We start from the raw sequence: 13,103 nt of genomic DNA, 5'->3' as shown, positions 1-13,103 counted from the left end.
TTTTGATAGCAGACCTCTACTCTGTATAGGGTTTAGAATGTCCAACTTGCTTCATCCTAACTAGACTTTTATTTTTCTTGGTGCAATTTAACTCCACCAATTCAAGAAGTGGAAATCCCTGAAGTTTTGTCAGAATCCCTTCTTTCTATGTCTTAGACTTATCGTGGTGTCTAATCTGGCCGCCTATCTAGTATATTTTTGAGATCTCCATTTGTTAGCATCAAGTACCAAAAAAGGGCTAAATTTTTATCCATCTTAGAAGGAAGACTTTTGCTTGTTGTCATTTTTGGTAGGAAGGAGAAGAGTTCCCCAGAATGATAACAAAAGAAAGGGGGGAGTATCTCACCTATTGATGATGGTATTCATTTTAACTACGAGTTGTACTTACTTCCTTCAAAGCAATACTCTAGCACATAGCCATCTAAACCTGCTGCACCAATCTGGTCCGGGGGCCTCCACTTCATTGTGACAGTGGTGTCAGTTACAGAGTCAACGGCCAGAAGTGTAGGAGGGCTGGTTACAGCTTCAAAGATAAAAAACAAAAAAGAAAGAAAGAAAAGAAAGAAACAGAAGAAATGATTAACTATGGTGTTAAAGCACAAGCTGTGATAAAAATTAACTAGGATATAAATAAAAATATACAGAGAGGCCTATGTCTTAATAAAATTCAGTGAAGACTCCTTGAGGATATGCTGCGTGGAAGGTAAAGATCTGCTAGGCGTGGACAATTTCAGAAAAGCTGCCACACTTTCCCTCCAGTTTGGGAGGTTGGCATGAGAGGCTGGGAGGCCCAAGGAAGTTGAAAAAAGTCAGAGTTTGAGATCTAATGATCCAGAGTAAATTTCCCATAACCCTCTAATTTTAAAGTATAAATCCTGTACTGAATCTTCTTTCTATTGAAAAAAAGTAGTACTTCACTACCATAAAAGAGGAAAACATCTTATCTTCTATTTCTTTGCCTTTACTGAGCTGACTTTGTTAGTTCATTAGACAACATTTAAGGTATGATGGTAAAGCAAAGAGACTAGTTTTCAAGAGTGCTTTGTAGAATTGGCTCTGTTTAGTTATAGTGTTTACACATAGGTCCTGAGTTATACCTTCAGAAGGACAAATGGGGAGTGGTCATGTGTCAATGGCTCAGCTTTGTGTTTTCAGTGGGAAGCACCAACCAGATCCACATACAGCTTTCACCGGAATTCTGGTAATAAATTCCAGGGTCTACACTATGAAGACATTCAGTTCTACCAAAGTTGTTTTTCAATTTCTTAGGTGCCCCTAACCACCTCCAACCTCCTGCTCACCCACGACTCTAAGAAGCCTTGTTAGAAGTTGGAGGGAGCAGTCACAAGTCAGGGCAATGATTTCCATGACAGAGACACATCTCCTGACTTACCCAAAGGAACAAAAGGCTTGGAGGGCATACTGGGCTTGGAGATACCAACGGCATTGACTGCAAAGATGCGGACCTCATAAGCTACACCTTCAATCATCTTCTTGGGCTCAAAAGTTGTTTCTTTGCAGAGATCAAAATTTAGCCTCATCCATCTGGAGCTTTGTTTCTTTTTCCTCTCAATAAAGTATCCTGTAGGTGACACGAAATGGAAACTAAGGTTTTTCCATGGCTTCCAAAATTAAACTTTGTCAGATATTAGAATTCATAAAATCTCTAAGTAAAATAGTCAGGTATGCATATATTTTTAAGCCACCTTATTTCACCAGTTGTTTGAGAGAAATTATAGGGAATATAAACATTAACATCATAGGATATAGATAAAAGTAATAGGACTAGAAAAAAATTAAAATTGTACAGGAAGATAAGAGAGAAAAATAAATCACGGCTATATAGACCATAGAAATACCATTGTTACAGTTGAGTAATAGATTTGGCTAGGAGTCCAAACAATGTAGGTTAGAAGAGGGAAAACTCACTTTTGTGAGTTTCAAATAGAAAAAATTCTTGTTCCACAGGGAAGCAAATTCTTCTAAGTATTTATCTCTAAAAAATTTTTTTTCATAGACATAATTCTATGGAGCTAGATATTTACTGATTAAAACAACTTAAAGTTAAACCTATAGATGTTGCAAAACTAGATATTAAATGTAGATGTCAAACAAAAAAGGGAACAGTCAGATGATATTCATCAGAGTTATTTTAATCTCAAGTACTTATAAAGAATCCCAAAATATATTTCAATTTGAATGGATATTTAAAGTCATAGTAGAATAGGTTTTCTTCTACATGCAATATTTTAAAATATGCTCTGTACTAATAAGCATAAAGAGGACTTCAACTTCAATGGTGGTTTCACAGATTGACCGACATGCAGTTACCTAAGATTGGGGACCCTCCATCATAGACAGGAGGCTCCCAGTTCATGATGCACCAATCATCTCCCACATCTGTCACATTTGGTGCCACTGGAGGATCAGGGATGTCTGTAGCAAACAAAAAATGGAATAGAATAGGATAAAAAAAGTAAAATAAAGTAAGAGTAAGTGAGAGCACAAGAAAAATGTTAATTGGAAAATCAGTTTTTGGTAATAATCATAGAAGCAGTGTTTTTTCTGAATACTTTTCCATGTTTATCGAAATGCATGTAGTAACTAATTTGGGCAAAAAGTCATGCTCCATATGGGATAAGGGAAGGTGAGCCCAATAAAGATAAATATAATATGTATTCAAGTCCTTTAAACCAGTGTCACAACATTAGAGAGCAAGCCCCATATGGAACTCCAGATACTTGTCCTTTACCTTGAAAACGGTAAACAAGAAATTATTGCATAAATATCAGATGTGATTTCGTGTTGTGTTTTGTTTTGAACTACAAAGTGAACTGTAAATCAGTTGGAAGAATCAAGATGTTGATTGGTAAAAATCCAAGTCAAAAATGGCAAGTTACCATATCTTATTAACATAATTCAGTGTCTGATAAAGTGACCTTAGTTTCTGGTCCATTTGAAATATGATTCTTAAGGGAGAAATAAAGTGAGATGAAGAGATCATGAGAGCTTGGACCACCAATAATCTGCTGGACTCATTTCACTTGGTTTCAAGCTTAGGAAAAATACACCTAAGTCGTCATCTAAGGACTAAGGCAAATCTTACTCTTCTACAATGATTGTGATGTTGGAAATTGTTTAGTGATTGTTTCAGTGACTTTAAAGGAAACTGAAAGGAATACAACTGTGGAGAGCTAATGACCAGCAACCCCCAAACAGTTAACTTTAGTTACACATTCCTGCAATTGGACCTCTGGGCAAGATAAAAGAAGACACGAAGAGAAGAGAAGGGAAGGGAAGGACAGGAAAGAAAAGGAATGGGAAAGGTAGAAAAAGAACAATGGTGATTTATAAAACATAGCTATCTGTGTTTCATTTGTTGACTACCCAGAAGAGTTGAGAGAACCAAGAGCTGGCAAAGTCTACTCTGGATATGGACATGTAAACTTGATTCTAGAAGTTTGTTGACCCAGAGGACTTACCCACAACTTTAATCTTGATGCTTGCATGTGCTTCCCCGGCTTCATTTTTCAGATTTATGTGGTAAACACCAGAGTCATCTCTTTCAGCGACGTCAATAACCAGAGTGCTGCTGTCAGGGTAAGATTCTGCTCTTATCCGGCCACTGCCCTCCATAATAGCCTAAGGAGGAGAGAAACAAAATACGGCATGACCTATATGACAAGGACTATTCCAAAGTACCTTAGAACTTAAGCTGGATGTGGTGCTAAGGCCTAAAATACATGTTCTTAATGTAATCCTCCACCAACCCTAAAGATAAAGGTGTTAACATCCCATATTACAGGAGAAAGCTGTGGCTCAGGGCCACATGGCTAACAATGAGAAGAACTGGGATTTGTCTCCAAAGCCCACTAAGCACGAACCCACCAAAGAGAAAGCTGGAGGACTAAAAATAGGAGTGCAGAAGTGTTATTTTAGTAGAGGAGTCTCTTTGTACATGAAATTAAATATTTAAGAACTAATCATGACTTGCTTATTTATGTGTCTTGAAAATTTAGAAATACTGAAAAGGGTTGAAGAAGACCACAATGCCAGTTTTCCTTACAAGTTATTGAGTATTGATTTTTCCCTTCTAATAGGACAGAATGAATGAATGAATATCTAATTCCCAAAGTAAAGACAGAGTGAGGTTGGGCCTTCCATTATATTTTCTTTCTTTATTTTCTCTTTCTCCTCCTCTTCATCCTTTTCCTCCTTTTTCTCCTTTTCTTCTACCTCACTTCTTTCCTTCTTTCTTTCTTAAACCAGAAATTTGAAGTAGCATTCCATTTTTCTGATTCCTAGGTCATATTTCCTATATGACAATGAATAGCCAGCATACAAAGAGAAAAAACAGAGAAGGTCAAGGTAATTTAGAAACTGGGTAATTTTCTTATAACTATTAAATTAACTCTTTACTTTTTTGTGTCTGGATTAGGACTCATAAGTCTTCAATAACATAAGATTGTGAGAACAATAAGAATACCTGAGATAGTTTTCATTCTTCTGTTTTATAATAGAACAAAATTTTCTCATATTAGCCAAATTCAAATCTTAAGATTGTAAAAGATTTTCTGCTTTATTTTTAATGTGAAAAGAAAATACTTAGGGTGGTGTTGCATTACCTTCTTTAGTTTTCTATATTTTGTTTGCTTGTCTGTTGTGCTATATAATTTACATAGAGTAAAATTCACACTTTTTATACATAGAGTTCTGTGAATTCTGACAAATTTGTGTGATTGTGTAACTACCACCACCACAATCAAGATACATACCATTTCCATGATCCCCAACAGTGTCCCCATGTTCCTTCACTGTCAACTCATTCACCCCTACACTCTGGTCCCTGGCAACCACCAATCTGTTATTTCTCTCTCTAGTTTTCCTTTTTCCAGAATGTTCATATAACAGACTCAAACAGTATGTAGCCTTTTGGATCTGTCTTCTTTCACTCAGTATGATGCTGTTTAGATTCAACCATGTTGCTACATGTATTACTAGTACCTTCTGTTTTACTGCTGAGTAGTATTCTATTGTATATTCCATGTGCAGTTGGGTTATGCATGTACAAACTGTATGTTTGTACAATTGGGCTTTTGGGTTGTTTCCAAGTTTTGACAATTATAAATAAAGCTGTTATAAACATTTATGTACAAGTTTTTGTGTGGACATACGTCTTCATTTCTCTAGGGTAGATAGCTAGGAATTTCACTATAGGATTGTATGGTAAAGTGCATGTTTAACTTTATAAAAAAAAAACTACCAAACTGTTTTCCAAAGTGGGTGGACCATTTTGCATTCCTACCAGTGATGTATGAGAGTTTGATTGTTCCATATCCTTGTATTTGGTATTAGCAGTTTTTTAAAATAATTGTTGTTGTTGTTGTTGAGCTTCTTTCATTCAGCATAATTATTCATCCAAGTCGTTGCATACATCAGTAATTCATTCCTCTTTACTGTTAGTAGTATTCCTTTAATCCTTTTACATTTGTTGAGACTTACTTATGGTCTATCTTAGACATTTTCCATACGCAATTAATTTTTTTTTAATGTTTATTATTTTGAGAGAGACAGAGAGGCAGGGAGAGGGAAAAAGCTGGGGAGGGGGAGAGTGAGAGGGAGACACAGAATCAGAAGGAGGCTCCAGACTCTGAGCTGTCAGCACAAAGCCCCGTGAACTCACAAACTTGAGATCATGACCTGAGGCGAAGTCGGACGCTTGACCAACTGAACCATACAGTCGCTCCTCCATATGCAATTTTAAAATAATGCTCATTCTGGGGGCGCCTGGGTGGCTGAGTCGGTCAAGCGTCCGACTTCAGCTCAGGTCATGATCTCATAGTCTGTGAGTTCAAGCCCTGCATCAGGCTCTGTGCTGCCAGCTCAGAGCCTAGAGCCTGCTTTAGATTCTGTGTCTCCCTCTCCCTCTGCCCCTCCCCTGCTCATGCTCTCTCTCTGTCTCAAAAATAAATAAAAGCATTAAAAAAATATATAAAATAATGCCCATTCTGTATGTGTCATTGGAGTATTCTGTAAATGTCAATTAGATCAAGATGGTTGCCAGTATTGTTCACATCTTAAATATCCTTACTGATGGTCTGTCTTCTTGTTTTAGCAACTACTAAGAGAAGAGTATTGAAATCTCTAATTTATCTGTTTTTCTATTGCAATTTTTCTATTGCAATTCTATTATCTTGCTATTTGTTTTCTACTTGCCCTGTTCTTTGTGCCTCTTTTTCTGCCTTCTTTTAGATTAATTAAATATTTTTTGTGATTTCATATTATATCCTTTGTTGGTTTATTAGCTATAACTTTTTGTTCATTATTTTAGTGGTTCCTTTAGGGTTTATGGTATACATCTTTAACTTTTCACAGTCTACTTTCATGCGATATTACAACAATACCTCCCTTTTCACCCTCCTAATTCTTACTTTCCATTCTTCTTTTTTTTTCTTGACCTTATGTTTTTATTGTCATAAATTTTACTTACAGTACAAACAACACAGTATATTATTATTATTTTTTTTAAACAGTCAATTATCTTTTAAAGAGATTGAAATAATACAAAAAAACTCTTATGTTTATCCACACGGTTATCATTTCTGATGCTCTTTGTTCCTTTGTGAAAATGATTCAACCTGACATTATTTTCCTTATGACTTAAGGACTTCTTTTAGCATTTCTTGTGGTGCAGGTCTGCCAGTGATTATTTCTTTCAGCTTTTATATATCTGAAAATAATTTTATTTTGCCTTTGTTTCTGAAATTTTTACTCAGTATAGAATTCTAGGTTGATATATTTTTTTAGAATTTATAGAATTTTTTAGAATTCATAGTATTCTAGGTTGACAGTTTTTTCTTTAAAGATGTTGCCTCACTGTCCTCTCACTTGCCTTGCTTCCAGAGAGATCTGCTGTCACTCTTTTCTTTATTTCTGTATATTTAATGTGACTTTTTTCCCTGTCTACTTAAAAACATTTTTTTTTGTTAATCATAGGGTTTGATCAATTTGATTTTAATGGGTCTTGGTGTGGTTTTTTTTCTTTTTTTCTTTATATTTTTTATTTTTGTTATTTATTTATTTAATATAATTTATTATCAAGTTGGTGTGGTTTTATTAATGCTCTTTGTGCTTAGATTTTATTGAGCTTCTTATATCTGCAATTTTATTTTTTATCAAATTTGGAAAATTTTAGCTCTAATTTCTTTACATATTCTTCTGTCCTTCTCTTTGGGGACTCTAATTACACATACATTTCACTGTTTCAAGTTGCTCCAAAGCTTAACGATGCTCTTTGGTTTTTTCCTCCAGAAAACAGAAAAGGAAAAAACACTCTTCAACTCTTTTTTTTAATTAATAAATTATTTTGGGGGTCAGATTTAGACTCACTGCAAAATTGTGGAAAGTACAGAGAGTTCTCATATAATCCCTCCCCCACACAAACCAACCTCCTCCACAACTGACATCCCACATCAGAGCAGTATATTTCTTATAATCAATGAGCCTACACTGACACATCATTATCATTCAAAGTCTATAGTTTACATTAGGGTTCACTCTTATGTTGTACATCTGTGAGTTTTGCCAAGTCTATAATGACATATGTCCATAATTATAATATCATACGGAATAGTTTTACTGCCCATAACACATTTTATTTTAGGAGCCACAGAATGACACTTGAGCTAGTACTAGTCTACCACCCAATCTTATTTATTATTTTCCTCCTTATTCACTCTGACCCAGTCACACTGGCTTTTCTTCTGTTCCTTCAACACATCAAGCTCATTTTTTCCTCTCTTCTTGTCCTTTGCCCTTGCATTGACTTTACCTGGAAATCTTTTTCCTTTGATCTTTGTATAATGGTTTCTTTGTCATTCATAGAGACTATTGTCATTTACCTTGCAATCACTTGCTAATCATATTACACTGTTTTAAAAAAAATCTTCACAGCACTTATTACTATCCACAGTGATTTTGTTCAATTGTTTATTTACTAATTCATTATCTATTTCTCTTCCACTTCATTCCCTGACACTTATTAGAATGAAAAATGGGATCTTTACAGCACATGAAAACATGCCTGGTCACATAGTAGGCAATTAGAAATATGAAAAGTAGATGACTGATGATTATATTTGCCTGAAAACCAGTGATTTTTCTTTTTTTAAAAATTTTTAATCCTTATTTATTTTTGAGAGAGAGAGAGCTGTGAGCTGTCAGAGAGAGCTGTCACAGCTGTCAGAGCTATGAGAGACAGCTCTGAACTGTCAGCACAGAGCCCGACACAGGGCTCTAACTCACGATCAGTGAGTTCATGACCTGAGCCGAAGTCGGATGCTCAACCGACTGAGTTACCCAGGCGCCCCAAACCAGTGATCTTTCTTAATCCAAGGAATTACATCTATACTGTACCCTTGTACATTTATTTGCTTTCTTCTTTCATTTGACTAATGGAAGGCAGGAGGTGTGGTGGGGTGTGTGTGTGTGTGTGTGTGTGTGTGTCTGTGTGTGTACTTAAAACAAACCTTATCCGCTCGGCTCCAAAGGGCTTTGGGAGGTGGTTCTCCGGTGACAGGAATTTCAAGACGAAGCTTGCTTCCTGCTATTACTGTCACTGTATTGTCAGCATCAAGACCATCCAGGATGATCTTAGGAGGATCTAGAATGTTAAATATGGCCTTTGTTATCAGACAATCATTTCCATGTGAATATCTGGGCCAGTACTTTGCTAGTGGTAAATATTGGTAGAACCAACATTTTATCTGGCCAAAAAGAATATAAGAGGAGTCAAAGTAGTTGGTGCCTGGCACCTTGCAAAGCTACTCCATTGTAAGACTTCTTAAGAATCAACTATTATGCTTAGTGACTTACACCAATTCATGTATATCACAGTTTTGAATGTGTTATATTTCCATGGTAAGCAAAAACAAAAAAACAAGAACACAACTCTGCAATGATTTATCTACTCACCAACAACATGAACTTTGGCAGGCAAAGTAACAGAGTAGGCATCTGGTGCAAATACATAATCACCTTCATCCTCAGTAAGAGCATTGGCTATCACTAACTTGTGGATTCTAAGGAAATTAGAAAAACATTTCTAAGAATTTGCAAAGATTTAGATTGTATATGGCCCAACTGAAGAGACACCTGGACTTTATCTGATTAAGAGATAAGCCTATCTCCAGGCTGGAGAGAAAGACAGACCAAGAAACAGAGAGAGAGAATATAAATGCGAAGGCTTAATTATCCTATTTATGGATCTTCATCAAATATTCATTTTTGAGTATATGAAATTATTTGTACAAATATAGCCTGATTATTATGCACACAAGAGTCTAATATTCCTTTTTCATCACATAGCTTTAAAAAAAGGCTAAAATACAACATCTCACTAGTGCCATAATTTAAGATTTAAAAAATTACCAAGAATATTCTTGATTTTGGCATTATATGCCAAATCTAAAAGCAGTAGTTCTTAACTTTTTGGGGATCAGCGAATATCTGATGGACACCATTGATCCTTTCTCTGGAGAACAGTATGTATTTTTGTACACACAGACTTGGCTTACAACTTCAGAGGATTTGTGGGACCCCCCTGGAGTACATTCATGATCTTAACCAGATTCACAACCAGGATTCCTAGATCCAAGTTTAAGAACTCTTGCCTTAGATCTTTGCTAGATTCTAGGATATTATGTCTGCCCTCCAAAATTGTGGGAAGGTCATGTGGCACTTATCGGTTAGGGACAGTTAATCCATTTGATTGAATCCATAGGATTCAGTATCATTCCTTTAACCTTCTGTTTATATGGAAAGAATCAGTTGATGGCTTGTTTTTCTTTTGCCCCTTTTTTTTGTTGTTGTTCATTCGTTTGTCATTGTTCTTTCTTTCTTTCTTTTTTTAATTTAATTTTTTAAAATTTACATCCAAATTAGTTAGCATATAGTGCAACAATGATTTCAGGAGTAGATTCCTTAATGCCCCTTACCCATTTAGCCCATCCCCCCTCCCACACCCCCTCCAGTAACCCCCTGTTTGTTCTCCATATTTATGAGTCTCATGTCTTGTCCCCCTCCCTGTTTTTATATTATTTTTGTTTCCCTTCCCTTATGTTCATCTGTTTTGTCTCTTAAAGTCCTCCTATGAGTGAAGTCATGATATTTGTCTTTCTCTGACTAATTTTACTTAGCATAATATTCTCCAGTTCCATCCATGTAGTTGCAAATGAAAAGATTTCATTCTTTTTGATTGCCAAAGTAATTCTCCACTGTATATATATACCACATATTCTTTATCCATTCATCCATCGATGGACATTTGGGTTCTTTCCATACTTTGGCTATTGTTGATAGTGCTGCTATAAACATTAGGGTGCATGTGCCCATTTGAAACAGCATACCTGTATCCTTTGGATAAATACCTAGTAGTGCAATTGCTGGGTCATGGGGTAGTTCTATTTTTAGCTTTTTGAGGAACCTCCATACTGTTTTCCAGAGTGGCTGCACCAGCTTGCATTCCCAAGTTGATGGCTTTTGAATAGACAAAGTACCATACCATGAGGTGCAGATAAAGGATCACTGGTAGGACATGATATAGAACAGAGAAGTCAGACATTCTTGCTATTTGGAAGCAAAGAACCAGAAGAAGATCCTCTCTTTATGACTACTCTCCAAACTTCCTCACCAAATATGTAATTTAGGAAGTAGAGGAAGAGTGCATACTGAGACAAGTTACAGATCGCCTAACTTGCTTACCTTCCTTTGTGAATGACCTTCAGACGGTCACTTTCTTGAACAGGTAGGCCATTTTTAGTCCATTTTCCTGATATGTTTTCAGAGATTTCACACTTCAAGCAGATTTCTTTTCCAATGTTTACAGTTTGATCAGTCAGAGGTGTCAAAATCTTCAGAGGTTTCACTACAGAAACAATATTTATAAGTGCCAAACCCAAACCCCAGACAGGCCAAGACGGTATCTTGTTTTGAAAATGAGAATTTATTCCAGTGCAATTGATATATTGGGGGACAACCAGAACATAACACAAATTTTGTGTTTGATGATGCATGATTTCATTCATGAAGAAGAGGAAATGGCACCCAGGTGAACTGAGCCAGGTAGAACTGTACAAAATGCACACACACGTGTGCACACACACATACACGTCAAACATCTACCAGCTGCTTGAATTCACCCATGCAATACAAACCATACTCATGCACATCTGAGATTACCAGTGTCCATCCAATTTCAAATAACCTCTTCTCACCATGTCACAGTATCTCAGTAACCACAACACTCCCCACACTGCTTCCACAAGGAAATTTTAGGTCTCATTTAACATAAAGTGCCATATTTATTAACCATTTGGCCTGTGTAAAACTGTGATACTGTTTTTTATTAGGTTCTTATTGTTTTGTTTTAATGTGTGGCTGACAAAACTTTTGAGTGTCATGCCCATAACTTCATTTTGCCCATTAGTTTTGTGGTTTTATTGCATAACTTTGTATAGCATATTTATTTTAGAAATGCATATGTTGTATTATAGCAGAACTGACTGTAATTGCTTTAAATGGATACAAATATCTGTCCATGGCTGAAAAAACTGTTTTGGTATTAAAGGAAAATGACCACAACTCCGCGATGCATAAGGAGTGAGTGTAACTGAGATAACTTCTGAATAATTCAGTGATCCTATGAATCATAATTGGACTAAGAAAGAAGTAAGGAAGCAGGATTTCTGCTCTGCATGTGTTACTACCAAACTTCCTGTGAGATTTGCTATCTTAATTTCCATGGCCAGCTGGAAGAGACAGACTCTGCCATTGAGGAGTGACTACTATTTGGAGGTATTTGGGGAAGTACATAAATTCTCTCATGCTTCTGGATCTTAGTAGCAAATGGGTTCTTACAATGTTCTCATTTGATCCCCCTTGGTTTGAGTAACTTCCTTCTCACTCCAAATGTAATTGCAGAATGTTGAATGTTTATTTAATGAATTGATAGCAAATTCACTCATGGGTTACACAAACATTTTCAGGATTTTATATTGTATCTAAGTATTTATCATCTACTTATGTGGTCTTGGGATTACAGTGCTTCTTAACCATTTGGACCATTTCTGTGGCAGGTGATTTTTATACTTCCTTCCCAATCCTGTGTTTTACTATTAAACTGAGTAGTCGATTTCTTTTTCAGAGACCCTGACTGATATGACATAGACACTCAGAATGAATCCAATTTTACATATTTAAAATTGCCACCAGTAGAAATAAAATAGATAGAAACTTTCCTAAAATGGAATTAACAAATGCAACACCAGTAGATACGCAACTTGGAAGATACCCAAGGAGATCTTACTTACAGTCAACACTAAGTTTAGCAGATGATTGTCCTCCCGTTGTCATTACAGAATATTCTGCACTGTCAGCCTTCGTTGCTCCCTCTATGATCAAAATATGTTTTTTTGCCCTCAACTTTAATTCGATATCTTGATTTTGGACCAGGAATAATCTCCTCACCATTCTTAAACCTGAGTTTAAATAGATTATAAAAAGTTTTATAAAAGACCCTTCAGGAAATGGACCTTATTGGTCTTGGTTTTGTTTTTTTTTTTGCTTGTTTGTTTTTGTTTTTGCTATATCCTGGTATCTAAGAACTATTTTTTGAATTAAAGAATGTACGATCACTACATCAAATGGATTAATAATGTAACAAGGATTGTCTAAAAAATTACATTAAAAGAACATAAGCTCTTTCTTCTCATTCAAGATCAGTTGAATATGCTATGAGAGAATATTACCTCTTCCACTCACTAATAAGAATTGCATCACTTAATATGTTTTAAATTTTTTAATGTTTATTTTTCAGAGAGACAGAGAGAGAGACAGAGAGAGAGAGAGAGACAGAGAGGCAGAGAGAGGGAGACATAGAATCTGCAGCAGGCTCCAGGCTCTGAGATGTGAGCACAGAGCCCGAGACAGGACCAACCATGAGATCATGACCTGAGCCAAAGTTGGATGGTTAACTGGCTAGGCCATCCAGGTGCCCCTCACTTAACATGTTTTAAAGATAGCTATGATTCTAGAGTAGAATGAAC

General features: G+C 36.0%; 1 protein-coding gene across 1 annotated transcript in view; it reads right to left on the bottom strand.

Annotated features, from left to right (window-relative positions):
- MYBPC1 (myosin binding protein C1) overlaps positions 1-13,103 on the bottom strand; it is a 98,151-nt gene that overhangs the window by 25,710 nt on the left and 59,338 nt on the right. The window contains 9 exon segments of the mRNA XM_030322304.1: positions 389-523; positions 1,394-1,582; positions 2,332-2,436; positions 3,483-3,642; positions 8,529-8,662; positions 8,974-9,080; positions 10,762-10,924; positions 12,369-12,471; positions 12,473-12,536. Of these exon segments, the coding sequence (XP_030178164.1) occupies positions 389-523; positions 1,394-1,582; positions 2,332-2,436; positions 3,483-3,642; positions 8,529-8,662; positions 8,974-9,080; positions 10,762-10,924; positions 12,369-12,471; positions 12,473-12,536 (1,160 nt within the window).

This window comes from Lynx canadensis, chromosome B4, assembly GCF_007474595.2.
Source record: "Lynx canadensis isolate LIC74 chromosome B4, mLynCan4.pri.v2, whole genome shotgun sequence".
Lineage (NCBI taxonomy): Eukaryota > Metazoa > Chordata > Mammalia > Carnivora > Felidae > Lynx > Lynx canadensis.
Note: the sequence above shows the minus strand (reverse complement) of the source record. Positions and strands in the feature narration are given on the sequence as shown.